At 40.7% G+C, this 16678-nt stretch overlaps 1 protein-coding gene across 1 annotated transcript in view; it reads right to left on the reverse strand.

Annotated features, from left to right (window-relative positions):
- The window catches only part of LOC117186141 (39S ribosomal protein L3, mitochondrial-like), a 65043-nt gene extending 51690 nt beyond the window's left edge, over window positions 1–13353 (reverse strand). The window contains exons 1-3 of the mRNA XM_033386319.1: window positions 13248–13353; window positions 13081–13183; window positions 12476–13020 (exon numbers count right to left, since the gene is read on the reverse strand). Of these exons, the coding sequence (XP_033242210.1) occupies window positions 12476–13020; window positions 13081–13183; window positions 13248–13285 (686 nt within the window). The 5' untranslated portion in view covers window positions 13286–13353. The remainder of the gene's footprint in view (window positions 1–12475; window positions 13021–13080; window positions 13184–13247) is intronic.
- Between the last annotated feature and the right edge of the window lie 3325 nt (window positions 13354–16678).

Consider the following 16678-nt stretch of genomic DNA (forward strand, 5'->3'; position numbering starts at 1 on the left):
ATCCGATCTGATCCAGATTCAGCAGTCTGATAGATATGGTCATTATCTATGATTCTGCGTTTTTAGTTTTCTCGAATGTGCAATATTGTGGATGCAACAGATTTTCGTCCTTTGCTGGGGCGGAAGGGGGTGTGGCGAAATTTGGACACGAAACGGTCAAGGTCCGATATCACAGGAGTGTGGATACCAAATTTGGTTGCTCTGGCTCTTATAGGTTCTGAGATCCTTGAACTCATATTTTGCAATTGGCAAAGCCGACCATGAAACCTGTGTGTTAGAGAGAGACAGAGCGAGAAAGAATGAAATTGTTTTCTTGATTCTGGCTATAATAATTATACGATCTGGTTGAGATTTTACACTCTAGAACATATAGTCATCCTCTACGATTCTGCGTTTTTGGCTTTATCGTATCTTTAAAAATGTGGATGCCACAGATTTTCGTCCTTTGTGGGGGCGGAAGTGGGCGGGGCGAAGTTTTGAAATATTTTTGTAGCAGTGGCATATCACAGAAGTCTGGATACAAAACATCGTTGCTCTAGCTCTTATAGTCTTTGAGCACTAGGCGCTGAAGGGGACGGACAGACGGACAGACAGACATGGCTCAATCGACTCGGCTATTGATGCTGATCAAGAATATATATACTTTATGGGGTCGGAAACGATTCCTTCTGGACGTTACACACATCCACTTTTACCACAAATCTAATATACCCCAATACTCATTTTGAGTATCGGGTATAATAGGCGGAGCGCAAAACAAAAACGCGTCTGATCTACGAAAGAGAACGAACGAATTTTATGTTTTTATTGGACGAACTAGGTTTTTCTGGATTTTCCCCAATTCCCTTAGCAAATGCAAAATTATACAATGCAATTATTCATTAGGCCTTACAATAATCCCGGTAGAAAACCTCCGAAAGCAAAACCTCAAAGTACGAAAACTCAATGACCCCAAAAAGTGTGTGAAAGAATTCCATCAAATAACTTATGGAAACAAAGATCATGTTAATAACTACAGCTTTCTGTACACAGACGGCTTACTATCCAAATATGTATGTAATCGGAGACCTCGGTAATTAAAATAGGAGCCCCCGGCATCAGTATATGCAGCCAAAGCTATTGCAATCCTGAATGTTATTGATATAATGCTATTGATCACATAATCAAGAACTTTCAAAACTGAAAATACTACCGAGCCATGTAGGTATTACAGGTAAGATTTTAATGTTTCCAAATAATACCTTTGATTAGATCTCTCAAACCTCTTACTGGTAACAAACAATTAATGGCAGGCGGCTTTGAGTTGCTGAGTACACGAAAAACCCAATAAACAAACAAAAACAAGGGGGAACGTTGTGAGTTGCTGCGGCGACCGCAACTCTACATTTATACCCGATACTTAGTCAGTATGACTCTCCTTCGGCAGACGCCGCGAATATTAAACGACACGACAAAGAGTGCGTGCGAGAGAGACAGAAAATCAGTCTGAGCGTGACGTCGGGCGCTGCGTAGACACTGCAAATAGATTTGTTCCTTTTGGCTATAAAAATAATCCGATCTGATCCAGATTCAGCAACCGGATAGGTATGGTCATTCTCTATGATTGTGTGTTTTTTTTAGTTTTCTCGAATTTGCAATATTGTGGATGCAACAGATTTTCGTCCTTTGTGGGGGCGGAAGAGGTGAGGCGAAATTTTGAGACATACGTTTTATAGTGAGCTCTAACAGGAGGGCGGATACCAAATTTGGTTGCCCTAGCCTTAATAGTTTCCGAGATTTGTAGATGCCCCAGATTTTCGTCCTTTGCTGGGCGGAAGGGGGTGTGGCGATATTTTGACACGAAACGGTCATGGTCCGATGACAATGAAATTGTTTTCTTGATTCTGGCTATAATAATTATACGATCTGGTTCAGATTTTGCATTCTAGAAGACATAGTCATCCTCTACGATTCTCGTATCTTTGAAATTGTGGATGCCACAGATTTTCGCCTTTGTGGGGGCGGAAGTGGGCGGGGTGAAGTTTTGAAATATAATTGTGACAATAAAATATCACAGAAGTCCGGATAAAAAATGTCGTTGCTCTAGCTCTTATAGTCTTTGAGCACTAGGCGCTTATAGGGACGGAAAGACGGACAGGGCTCAATCGATTCGGCTATAGATGCTGATCAAGAATATATATATATTATGGGGTCGGAAACGATTCCTTCTGGACGTTACAGACATCCATTTTCACTACAAATCTAATATACCCCTATACTCATTTTGAGTATCGGGTATAAATATACGGCTACGCCTTGGTCTTACAAGGTTGATGCATAAAAAAAGATTCTTCCAACCGCCATAAACCCATTAAATTCTGCAGTAACCCCAATAAAAAAAATTTAACACATTTTGAACAATTGCTTATCTTTTCATCTACTTTTTTAACCTTTTGATCTTCTTCCACTCTTAACTAATTTAACACCGAAAAATCGACAAAAAACGTCCTTTTTTTACTCCAAGAAACTAGTATTATGAAATATCTTCTGAAATTCCTTACCAATTTAAAAACTAAAACAGTTCCTCAGCTAGTTATGGGATATTCGTACAATATTAAGAATTCTGAATAACCTAGAGCTCAGACCTCGCAAATAACGGTTGACACTTTCGGGGTGTCCGAAAAAAGTCTCACTTACAGATACATTGAGAAAAGAGACAGAAAAGACCCGATCAAATCATTTTTTTTCTCAATTCGCTCTTCGCTTCAATTTTTTTACTTCTCTTTTGTTACTGTGTTTCACTGAGCATTTTGTCGCGAGCGAACGAAAAAACTGTCTTTTGCGTATGTATGTGTGCCGCACAACACGGCGTATTTTGAAGGATGATTTACAATTGTTTCCGTATAAAGTGTAATTAACACAAACCAATTTTGTGTTCCATCCACGTCGCTTGGAGTACGGCTAAATATTCAAAACAGGCCAAAGAAAATTCCCAGGACGTCTGCTGTCAAAAAGAGGCGATATTGACTAGCCACAAAGTTCGCCTTCTTTAAACCCGCCCCCCGACTTCTTTTTGTGGGGCTTTCTAAAAAGGTAGGTTTACGACAACAAGTCTCATGGTATAGACCAGCTTAAGGCAAACATTCGTGCCGAAATCAACGTTATAAAACCCGAGATGGTCGAGGAAGAAAGAGAGCCCAATTTGTAATTGCTAATAGGCCACCTAATTGATATTGTATTCAAAACATAGTCTAAATACATTGTAAAGAACCAAACCAAATAAAATACCTTACTTATGGAAATCGGTTGTTTTTTTTTTAAGTTATTCAATGTTTATATAACTAAAAGATGGGGCACCCTGTATATATATAAAATAAATATATCTACATATACAATAATGTGCACGTTTAATGTTTGATATCGATTTTTCAGATATGCAAAATGCAGTTGAATTTCTAACGGGCATAACCTTCATTATCATCGCAAATCTTCATCATCTCTCTTCAGTTTGAAAAAAAAAGCAAAACTATAAAAATTTATTACAATACATGTATGAAGTAGTGGGCAAGCTGACACATTGCGGGAGCAGTGGTTGACAGCAGTAACGGCGGATCGACAGCATAGCAACAGCAGTAATAACAGCAGCAGATGAACAGATAATAAGCAGCAATAGCAGAGAAAAAGAGGAACCGAGAAAGGCAGTCGAAAGAGAGAACATCAGTATACGGACGCGACTCAAGCAGCAGCAGAAACTCAGCAGAAATAAGTCGTAACCTTAAGAACATTTTTAATCACACATACCATTCCACCGCGATAATAATAAGAATAAACAAAAATTGTGTGTCGCATTTCTCATAAGTCGCCAGCAGAGGAAGCGGGACAGCAAATCGGTGAAAAGAAGAATCGAGAAAAAACGGTAATGGACAAAAACTAATGGGGACCACCAACCGGGAATATGCACCAAGACGAAGGGCCAAGTGGATCAGGGGCAGACAGGATCAATCGCCAAAAAAAATTCAAACGAGGAAGCGATGAGGTCATCAGTCCTAGAAGAAAACACACAGCGCTCCAACAGCTGGTTCAACTTCTGTCGAAGAAAATAAGTGCTGATTAAATAAACAAGAAAAATGATGGAAATCTGGTAGTGGAAAATTTTGCCAAAATTATTCCAGAATTCAGTGGAGAATATATGTCAGTATAGCAGTGGTTTAATAACTTCGAACTGAACGCTGAAGCATTGCTGCACGTGGGACAACAGACACGGAGTCGGTGATTCGATACATTGTCGATGGATTAAATTTAAAAACGGATTACAAGTACACTTTATTTGGATGCAGCGCATACAAGGAGCTGAGAGAGAAATGCCAAATCTACGAAAGAACGCTCGCGGCCGATGGGTGTTTTTAAACAAAAAGACACAGCCGTTCGTAAAGAAGTCCAATTACACCAAATATGAGAGGAAGGAACACTGCTACAATTGTGGATCCTAGGAGCATCTACGCAAGGATTGCAGAGCTGCATTAAAGTGTTTCCGTTGCAATCAGACTGGACACATGTCTAAGGATTGCCAGAGTGCTGCTACCGTAAACGTTGCATACGAAGAAAAACGCCTGGTCTCTCAAAATGAACGACGTGCAAGCCAAGGAGCTCATCGACACCGGTGCAGAGGTTTCCCTATTAAAGATGTCTGTGCTCGGAAAAAGGAGTGGTGCCCATCTGAAAGCCAGCTCGTCAACTTTGTGGGGACTGCAGTTCATGGCAGACGTGGAGATCGACGGAATGGGTCTAGTACACAAGTTCCTTGTGGTGGCCGATCATGCCTTCGGATGCGAATTGTTACTGGGACACGACTTCAATGACTTCAACGCCAGGAGGATATACGTTTTCTACCCAGCCTGGGCAGGAAACTGTGGACACCAAACAGATAAGTATTTACAACGTGATTGCAGCAAATACTGATATAGACGTTCCCTCGCAGTACAGAGATGCCGTCCAATCTATGCTTCAGGACTTTACTTAAAAGAAGCAGACTGCGGTGTGCCCGATCATGCTGAAGATCGTAGCGGATAAGAAAATAGCGCCGGTTCGACATTCGCCAAGTCGAGTGGCCATCAGCGAAGCCGACGTTGTTAGGCAGCAGATCGATAAATGGGCCAACGCTGGGATAAATCGACGCTCATCATCAAATTTCGCCAGTCGTACAGTAATTGTCAAGAAAAAGGATGGGAGCAGTCGGGTCTGCGTGGACTATCGTCAGTTGAACAAGGTGGTTTTGAAAGATTGCTTTCCAGTTCCAATCGTTGAAGAGGTGCTGGAGAAACTGGAAAATGCGAAGGTGTTCGCCATCATTGACTTAGAAAATGGGTTCTCCCATCCTGTGGAGGAAAGCAGCACAAAATATACGGCGTTCATAACGAAGGAAGACCTCTTTGAGTTCAACCGTGCGCCTTTCGGTTTTTGCAATTCGCCAGCAGTTTTCATCCGCTTTATAAGTTTTGTATTTCAAAACCTCATAAATGAAAACATTATTGATCTGTACATGGACGATATTGTTATACACGCTGAAATGCCGACGAATGCCTGGGAAAGCTGAAGAAGGTTTTTGATGCAGCAGCTGAATACGGGCTAAAGATGAAGTGCCGATTTCTGCAGTCGGCCATTACATTTCCGGGTCAACAAGTTGGAGGAGGCAAAATCAAAGATTGGAGAAAACCAAAGCTGTCAGCAGGTTCCCGATGCCGAAAAACAAAAAGGCTGTACAGTCGTTTTTAGGATTAACTCTGGTTTTTCGATAATTCATAAGAAACTATTCGCTAATCGCCAAACCATTGACGAATCTGCTGCGAAAAGATGTCTAATTTAAAATGAGTTTGAAGGAGCAGCAGGCATTTTCCACATTAAAGGAAGCATTGGTTAAAGAGCCGGGCTTGAGACTCTATCGCAGGAATGCAAAAACCGAGATACACACTGATGCGTCAGTGGTTTGCAGCGGCGTTGTTACAATTGCACGAAGAACAATTGCATCCGATCTTATTCTGGAGTAAGAAAACCTCGGAGTCTGACGCACGACGGCATAGCTATATACAAGAAGCCAAAGCAATTTTCATCGCGTGCAAAAAATTTCGTCAGTACATACTTGGAACCAACTTTAAGCTCGTAACGGATTGCGCTGATTTTAAGTAAACGTTAAGCAAGAAGGACGTTTCGCGGGACGTAGCCCAATTGCTCTTGTACCTTCAGGACATCGATTTTGAGGTGGAACATAGACCAGGAGAACGACTGAAGCATGTGGATTGCCTGAGTACCCAATTGATGTCATGATGGTATCGTCGGAAGTCACTGCAAGAATTAAGAAAGCTCAGCAGGAGGCAGGAGGCTGGCAATACCGAAATCATTAGAGAAAGAAATAATAACCGATGCTCACAACGCAGGACACTTTGCCGCCCAAAAAAAAATGCATGCTGTAGAGCAGAGTTATTGGATTCCACATCTGGAAGGAAAAGTAATGCAGATCATAGGAAACTGTATGAAATGTATAATCTACAACAAAAAGCTTGGCAAAAAAGAGGGATTTCTGCATCAAATCGACAAAGGATCACAGCCGCTGTACACTATACATGTGGATCACCTTGGGCCTATGGATGCTACTTCAAAGCAGTACAAGTACATCTCCGCAATGGTTGATAGCTTTAGTAAGTTCGTATGGATGTATCCCATAAAAACAACAGGAGCAGACGAAGTTCTCAGGGAGTTGAAGCGTTTACATCTTCGAGCTCTGAGGAATTTGTGAAGGAAAAGAACACGTATGGAGTCCCACAGGGGTACCAAGAGGAAACGGAAAAATTGAACGCGTAAACCGATATATTCTGAGCGTCATTTCCAAATTGTCTTCGCAGAAACCTGGAAGATGCTATAAGTTCGTACCTCGAGCTCAGAGAGCTATTAACAGCACTGTTCATGTGTCTACAAAGCGATGCCCATTTGAGCTGATGATCGGGGTAAAAATGAGTTGTGGACCGGATAGCGACATACTTCAGCTGATAGAAATGGAGATGGTTGATAATTTTGAAGACGAGAGACAGAAGATGTGACAAGAGGCAAAAGAAAATATTCAGCAGGCCCAGAACAGATACAAGAAACAATTCGAGAAATTGTCAGTGACCAGACAGCAAAGAAAACGAGGGGGAACGTTGTGAGTAGTCAGTATGGCTACATTGACGGACAAAGAGTTCGTGCGGGAGAGACAGAAAACGTGTCGTCGGGCGTTGCGTAGCCCCTTCAAATTGATTTGTTACTTTTAGCTATAAAAGTCATCCGTTCTGATCCAGATTCGACAATCTGGTAGATTTGGTCATTTTTTATAATTGTGCGTTTTTAGTTTTCTCGTATATTCAATATTGTGGATGCCACAGATTTTCGTCTTTTGTGGGCGCGGAAGGGGGTGGGGCGAAATTTTGAAAATGAACCTGCCAAAGTCCGATATCATTCTCTGAGATCCAGGCGCTCACTTTTTGCAATAGGCAAAGCAGACCATGAAACGTGTGTTAGAGAGAGACAGAGCGAGAAAGAACGAAATTGTTTTCATCATTCTGGCTAAAATAATAATACGATCTGGTTCAGATTCTGCAGTCTAGAAGATATAGTCATTCTCGTATCTTTGAAATTGTGGATGCCACAGATTTTCGCCGTTTGTGGGGCGGAAGTGGGCGGGGCGAAGTTTTGAAATATACTTGTTACAGTGACATATCACAGAGGTCTGGATACAAAATGTCGTTGCTCTAGCTCTTATAGTCTTTGAGCACTAGGCGCTCACAGGGACGGACAGACATGGCACAATCGACTCGGCTATTGATGCTGATCAAGAATATATATGCTTTATGGGGTCGGAAACGCTTCCTTCTGCACGTTACACACATCCATTTTCACCACAAATCTAATATACCCCAATACTCATTTTGAGTATCGGGTCTAAAAAGTGTTGACCGTTCTTTGCGGGCATAAACTACAGACCCCTGTCCGTATTTCCGTCCCTATCAGTGCCTATTGCTCAAAGACTATAAGAGCTAGAGCAACGACATTTCAAATCCGGACTTTTGTGATATGTCACTGTTACAAGAATGTTTCAAAACTTTGCCCCGCCTACTTTCGCCCCCACAAAAGGCGAAAATCTGTGGCATCCACAATTTCAAAGATACGAGAAAACAGAAAACGCCGAATCGTAGAAGATGACTATATGTTCTAGAGTGTAAAATCTGAACCAGATCGTATAATTATTATAGCCAGAATCAAGAAAACCTTTTCATTCTCTCTCGCTCTGTCTCTCTCTTAAACACAGGTTTCATGGTCGGTTTTGCCAATTGTAAAATGTGTGTTCAAAGATCTCAGAACCTATAAGAGCTAGAGCAACCAAATTTGGTATCCACACTCCTGTGATATCGGACCTTGACCGTTTTGTGTCAAAATTTCGCCACACCCCCTTCCGCCCCCGCAAGGGACGAAAATCTGGGGCATCCACAAATCTCAGAGACTATTAAGGCTAGAGTAACCAAATTTGGTATCCGCACTTCTGTTAGATCTCACTATAAAACGTATATCTCAAAATTTTTCCCCACCCCTTTCGCCCAACAAAGGACGAAAATCTGTTGCATCCGCAATATTGCAGATTCGAGAAAACTAAAATCGCAGAATCATAGAGAATGACCATATCTATCCGGTTGCGGAATCTGGATCAGATCGGATAATTTGTATAGCCAAAAGCAACAAATCAATTTGCAGTGGCTACGCAGCGCCCGACGTCACGCTCAGACTGATTTTCTGTCTCTCTCGCACGCACTCTTTGTCGTGTCGTTTAATATTAGCGGCGTCTGCCGGAGGAGAGCCATACTGACTAAGTATCGGGTATATATGTAGAGTTGCGGTATCCGCAGCAACTCACAACGTTCCCCCTCGTTTTTGATTCTGCGTTTTCGGTTTTCCCGTAGCACTTGTTTCAGTATGATCTCACAGGAGTCTGCACACACAATTTGGTTGCTCTAGCTCTAATACAGCCAGGCTCCGGTTTTCACAAAAGTTTTTTCGGTTTACTTTTGAAATCGCATAAATTGGTGCTCCCGTTTTCACATTCTGCAAAATTTTTTCGTTTTCAAAACGAAAACATTTTCTTTGACGAAATGAAAAGTAAACGGCATTTTATACAACGAAACGAACCTTAATTGCAAAAGGAAATAAAATAGATGACTTATTGATGCATTAACATAAACTTGACACCTATATCAGGGTAATTTAACTTTTGCTGTCTTTATAAATAAATTTATTTTAACCCAACCTCAAATTTGGCTCGGAAAAAATGTGCCAGGGCAACAACAATTTTTGTTTTGGTGCAAACAGCAAAAATATGTGAAAACTGGAGAGCCTTAAAACCAAAACGAAACGTTTTAGCTGAAAACGTAAAAGAAAAACGGAGCCTGCCTGATTATTTCATATTACTATGGTTTAAAGATGCTTTACATGGTAGCAGGTTGGTCCTCTACAAATAATTGATGGTATTATGTTCAAAGAGGACTATTTAAAACTTCTGCAAGACCAACTTTTTAATTTTCCGGAGAAATTTATTTATCCCGAATTTAAATAACTTTTTAACAAGACAGGAATCCGAAGCAAATTGCGAAAAATTTTCGAGAATGGCTGGTTAATCAAAATTTTAAGTTGATGGAGTGGCCATCTCAAAGAACCGAACTTAATCCGATTGAAAACTTATGGTCAATCGTGAAACGACGGCTGGGGATTGGCCATCTAATCTAAGGGCTCGCGCACACTATAGCTGAAAGCGGACCTGAAATCGGCTCTGAAATCGGAGCTGAAAGCTCAGCTGATCTGAGAGCTTTTTTTCAGGCAGAATCAGGTGCGTACATTGTCGGCTGATCTGATTGCTGAAAGCCACTGCCTCCCTTTGTCTATCTCCTTAAGTGGCATCTATAAAAATCATTATAATTATTATTATTATATTGTTAATTAATTATTACTTCACAGCACGTACAGTAGCCAGACGGAAGTTTTCTTCGTTTTTTATACCCGATACTCAAAATGAGTATTGGGGTATATTAGATTTGTGGTAAAAGTGGATGTGTGTAACGTCCAGAAGGAATCGTTTCCGACCCCATAAAGTATATATATTCTTGATCAGCATCAATAGCCGAGTCGATTGAGCCATGTCTGTCTGGCCGTCTGTCCGTCCGTCCGTCTGTCCGTCTGTCCGTCCGTCCGTCTGTCCGTCCCTATTAGCGCCTAGTGCTCAAAGATTATAAGAGCTAGAGCAACGATGTTTTGGATCCAGACTTCTGGGATATGTCACTGCTACAAAAATATTTCAAAACTTCGCCCCGCCCACTTCCGCCCCACAAAGGACGAAAATCTGTGGCATCCACAATTTTAAAGATACGAGAAAACCAAAAACGCTAAATCGTAGAGAATGACCATATCTTTTAAACTGCAGAATTTGAATAAGATCGTATTATTATTATAGCCAGCATCAAGAAAACAATTTCATTTTTTCTCGCCCTGTCTCTCTCTAACACACACGTAGCATAGCCGGCTTTGCTTAGAGTAAAACATTAGCGCCTAGATCTCAGAGACTATAAAAGCTAGAGAAACCAAATTTGGTATCCACACTCCTAATATATCGGACCGAGACGAGTTTGCTTCAAAATTTCGCCACACCCCCTTCCGCCCCCCCAGAGGATGAAAATCTGGGGATATTCACAAATCTCAGAGACTATTAAGGCTAGAGTAACCAAATTTGGTATCCGCACTCCTGTTAGATCTCACTTTAAAACGTATATCTCAAAATTTCGCCCCACCCCCTTCCGCCCCCACAAAGGACGAAAATCGGTTGCATCCACAATATTGAGGATACGAGAAAACTAAAAACGCAGAATCATAGATAATGATCATATCTATCAGATTGCTGAATCTGGATCAGATCAGATCATTTTTATAGCCAAAAGGAACAAATCAATTTGCACTGGCTACGCAGCCCCCGACGTCACGCTCGTTCGTTCAATATTAGCGGCGGCTGCCGGAGGAGAGCCATACTGACTAAGTATCGGGTATAACTGTAGAGTTGCGGTGTCCGCTGCAACTCACAACGTTCCCCCTCGTTTTTTTTAAATTCCGTGTATTTTAACCACATTTCCGTTGAGTTTATATTCGTATTTCTTTTATTTTACGAATTATTATTACATTTTTCAATTATTATTTATTTTTTATAATTGTTCGGAGCAGAACCCAGCCGAACCCAACCTAGCTGCTTGCCAAATAGCACCTAATTCTTGGCCCTCAGCCGCTCATTTTGTTTGTTACTTATGTCTATGTCACTCATTTGTTTGTTAAAGCTTTGCGCTTGCTTGCCCTGCTAAACGCTCTCTGCCAGCTCGCTCTTCGCTATCTCCGCTTTGCGTCTGCCTACCGACGTCGGCCGAGCGAAGCTGCGCTTAGCGATCGGAGCGGCAATGTAAAGGGCAGGCAAGCCACACTTGCAATTTGGATGTCACGCATTAAAGAACATATCGTAATTTTATTTCTGCGCCGAGTTTTATTTAATTCGAAATAATTAGTCGGCCGATTGGGGATAAAAAACATTATCTCCACAATAATAACAAACATTGTGATGTCTTTCGAGCGTTTACTGTACTTGGGGACATAGTATATTATATTTATTATTGACATATGAATAATATAAATAATATTTATATATTAAAAATATTTGAATAATAGTTTTATTTCTATAATTTCTGGAAGGCGATAAATTGGGCAAAAAAGTTTTATTATTACCATTTTCATATGTCAATAATAAATATAATATACTATGTCCCCAAGTACAGTAAACGCTCGAAAGACATCACAATGTTTATTATTATACAAAATAAATAATAATTGAAAAATGTAATATTAATTCGCAGTGGCTTTTAGCTTTCAGCAATCAGATCAGCCGACAATGTACGCACCTGCAAGCTGATTCTGCCTGAAAAAAGCTCTCAGATCAGCTGAGCTTTCAGCTCCGCTTTCAGCTATAGTGTGCGCGAGCCCTCAGCTCCGATTTCAGCTACAGTGTGCGCGAGCCCTAAGCGATCTCTAAGGACGTGTAGATGCGGAACGCAATCGTATTCCAATAGATATTCTTGTGAATTTAGAGAGCATTCCAAACCGTATTAGAAAAGCAATTTCTAATATGGGTCTATGCGTTTTTTTTTCGCTTTTTATTTTTCAGTCTTTAAAAAATTTGTATTTGTTCTTGTAATTATTGTTTATTTGTTAAGAATACAAGTATTTATATGGGGAAAAAATTTGGTTTGCTTGGCTTTATTCGTTTGGCTGTTATGGCTGTTAACAGCGAAAGTCAGTGATTATGAGTATGTTCTCACTTTTGCTCCCCACTGTATATATTTACACATATGTATGTCCTATTTATTTCGAACTATTAGTGCTCCGTAATACTCACGTTTTGCCGCGAACATCCACATATTCTCCAACGCGAAAGCGGGAAATATTTAAAGGTGTTCCGGGTGCTAGTGCTCCATCTGGTGAGACCATAAAACGCATGATATTTTTTTTTGGTACGACGCCTGCATCTCGAAATATCCCGCAGTATTCTTTAGTCAGCATGGATGGGTTCGTACTTTCAGCGCCCACGAGGAGACAGCCATACTGGTTCGAATTATGAACACGGCTCAAATTCTTTTGAGGCCGACATTCTGCATGTGGCATGTACTTAATAACATGGTTATCAACTATCTGCAACAATGTGGTGCGCACTTTTTTGCCATTTTTAAGCCATAGCGGGTACTGACCAATCTTACGTGCTATTACACCGCAACGCCTAGTTTGCGGGGTCCAGGGACGAATGCCATCTTCCGGATCATAGGTCTGGATAAATTTATTGGCATGGGCTTGTATGGTCTTGATAAGAGCTGGAGTATCGTATTTGTCATAAACTAGCTCATTGACAAAATGTTGATTTTCTGCAGTCACAAAATCTTCCGTATTCTTTAAAATTCAAGAATCAATGTCAAAATGGCTAATTGTAAGTTTTGAGACTTTGCTTACGGTGCGTTCTTTTCGAAGATTCCAGTACGGATTCCTTAAGCGGGGTCGGCTCAAATAGCCCTTACCTCGTACTTGTGGACTAGGAAAGATACAGCTGCCAAGCCTAATAAAAAGAAATATTTATAGGCTAACATATAGAAAAAGATAATTTGAAAGATGTTTCCAACCGGAGCCTCGCGAGCTGAAACACAACACTCTGAATCATGTTACTTATATAACCAACAGCAGCCTGCTTAATAGAGCTGGGCAAAAATCAATTCAAACATCGATATTATCGATTCTTTGGTTTCACCAAACACCAATCGATTCTTTCGATGTTTATTGTGACGTCTTATAAACCTGCATTACATTTCCCACAATGAACGCGACATATAGTCTCTGCACACTGAAAACATCCCTGTGGAACGGTGGGATTTTTTTAAAAATGTGAAACTCCGATTTACACTGGAACCATACACCATCCATCAAAAACAGCTGATGCCAATAGCAAGTTCATAATTTTATTAATATTATTAATTTTTTAATTTGTTGTTGTCTCAAAATGAAGATTAAGCAATTATTTTGGCTGTGATTCAACAGAAAATATTTTATTGCACCAACTGATAGTGTTACTGGAAATGAATAACAATGATGATGAAGACTATAACTTTGACGAGGATGAGATGCTGGGTATCTTCCCTAAAAAAACAAAAGCCAGGAATACTAATCAGTCAGTAGAACAGATACGATCTGCAATCGCAAAATATTGTGTAGACCCGACTATATTCAAATTTTTTTTATTTACACTTCCAACAGATCATTGTTAAATATTTGTTGGGTGCTGATCAGGTCCTGAAGGAGCTTTTCCTGCCTTTCATTATGCTCCTCCTTCTGCTCTTCTAGGAAATCTTAAGCGTTCTATGCTCGCCATGTAGTGTCATCCTTTTTAGAGCGCTTTGGTGGGGGCCCATTGCTGACAGAAAAACTGCTGGAGCTGCAGGATCCGTAAAGAATTCAGCAACATCTGTAATGAATACCTTTTAATATATTTGTAAAAAAATATATTTCATTTAACTTGCTGTGGTTGTCCCATGGTTTCTGCTCCATATTGTGGACACGCAGAGATCCCAGGAACGAGTTTATCGAAATACTGCCATCCAGATGGAGCACCCCGCTTGGTGAAATTATATATTTTTTAAGCCTGCAAATTATGAAAATAAAATAGGTTTCAAAATTTTTTGATTGGCAAACGCAATATTTACTATTAAACTTACCACTGGAATTTTCTGCTGCTTCTTTCATTTTATATTTATGCTCTATTGGTCTGATTTTTGCTTTTATTGTTGTTGCTTTTTTATTTTTTGGTAACAATCATTGCTTACGTTTTCGCAGTAAAATACCCTCTTTTGTTGTGAGTGACAATTATTTAAAGTTGCATTTGAAAACCATGGGTTGACTACCGCATAGAAACGTGCGGCCTAGGAGCATCCAAAATGGATGGTGGACTAAGTGGGAAATTTTCGGAACGGCAAAAGCTTACGGACTATCCTCGAAATGAATGGTGGCTGGTCGTTAGTGTAAATAGCTCATAATGATTTGAATTTACAAATTCTTCGAAAAAGAAAACATCAGCATGTACCAAACACCAATTAATTTCATCGACGAAATTGATGTTATCAAAGAAACAGGGTAAAATACTATGCTACTATGAAAACTCCAGTTTTAAATTTATTTTGTGGATTATGTTTTCAGGCAAAACTTTTCGTTTTCGTTATTAAGTGCTCCCGTTTTCAAACATTTTTTGTATTGATTTTCTCATTGATTCTGACAAACAAAAACAGCTGACCTGTTTGCTTCAAAAATAATTCAAAGTGATGAAAATGGTTTAATTTTTTCAATTGTTCTCCATGAAGCAAAAAAGACGGCAGAAAGTGAGCGAGTTAAGAAGATCAAGACATCGAAGATGCACCCCTGTGTATTTAAAATATGTCTGACACGCTGTTTCTTTCCTACATTCCGATAACCAAATTGGACTGCGTCAGCTGTTCGCACGAATCCGAAAAGGGTTGTTGCTCTGACCAATTATGTCCGACCCAAATATGGGTTAAGAAAAAATGATTCAAAAGGAATGCACAAGTTAGGAGAACATTTCCTGGGCGATCAAAAGCCTTAAACCTTACAAGTACGCGGGACCAAACGGCATTTTCCCTGCCCAACTGATTCACGCGGGACATAAAGACATTAATTGGCTCAAAATAATTTACGAGGTAATCTCCTCCCACAGGTGCATCCATGACACCTGGCTTCAGGCCAAAGTCGTTTTCATTCCCAAGGCAGGCAAGCCCTCGCACACTGCCTCAAAAGATTTCAGACCCATTAGTCTATCGTCTTTCCTTTTGAACTCGATGGAACGGCTGCTGAGGCTAAATCTCACGGCGAGTATTCCGCCCGTTCCGAGGGGAACGACGCCTCCGACGAGCTAGCCAGGCAGGGTACTACGATTCCTCTCTTATCGAAGAGGGAGAAAGTAGCGATGCCTTTGGCTACGTGCAGGCTCCTCACGCACGAATTGTTCGAGCAAAATGCCAATAGGAAATGGCAGCAAACCGTTTCCTGTAAAATCTTAAGATTGATATGGCCATATCGGTGGCAACACATTCTGCCCTCAGAATGAGAGAAGCCAAACTTTGGAAAGCGTCCTCGGTTGGGCACTCGGGAATCCTGATGAGACTCCCGCAATTACCAGAGAGGGCAGATTACTGTATCTCTAGTGATCAACCTTCGACGCCTTTCCAGGTATCTATCCCACTTAGGGAGGACTGGGAGATGGGCGAACCAAGACCTGCAAGTGCGTTCCACTTCTACACTGATGGCTCAAAGTTAGATGGCCGCGTGGGAGGCGGAGTCTACTGTAGCGAGCTGAACATCAGTCATTGCTTCAAGCTCACGGATCACTGTAGTGACGGTGTGTAGTGTTCTAGGCGGAGGTTGTATAAAAAGCCGTTTACTTTTCATTTTGTGGAGAAAAATGTTTTCGTTTTCTCGTGAAAACCAGAGCATCAATATGGTTTCAAAAGCGAATCGGAATACTTTTGTTAACATGAAAACCAGATCCTGGCTGATAATTACTATATAATGTCACGCTTTTGACTCCCTTAAGAGTTGCAGCAGCTCTGTTTGGAAGTTGGCTTTGGCTTGGCTACTCGCAATTTGCTGGAATGTCTCTCGCAGAATGAATATTAAAGGTGTTGTTGTATGTTTCCTGGTCGACAATAACGGAATTATTTCGGGTGCACCGGAAATCCGCAGTAATATCATGCCAAATGCTTATATAGTGGGATTTTCCATCTATGAAGTCCATTTCGACCGGCGTGTATTATTCGTTTATTTAAAGGCTGCAAAACACTGATCATAAAACAAGCAAATTCATGCATACTTATGTTTACTTAATACCACCAATTGCTGGTCGCTCCATTTTTATACCCGATACTCAAAATGAGTATTGGGGTATATTAGATTTGTGGTAAAAGTAGATGCGTGTAACGTCCAGAAGGAATCGTTTCCGACCCCATAAAGTATATATATTCTTGATCAGCATCTATAGCCGAGTCGATTGAGC

The sequence above is a fragment of the Drosophila miranda genome, chromosome XR, assembly GCF_003369915.1.
Source record: "Drosophila miranda strain MSH22 chromosome XR, D.miranda_PacBio2.1, whole genome shotgun sequence".
Classification (NCBI taxonomy): Eukaryota; Metazoa; Arthropoda; class Insecta; order Diptera; family Drosophilidae; genus Drosophila; species Drosophila miranda.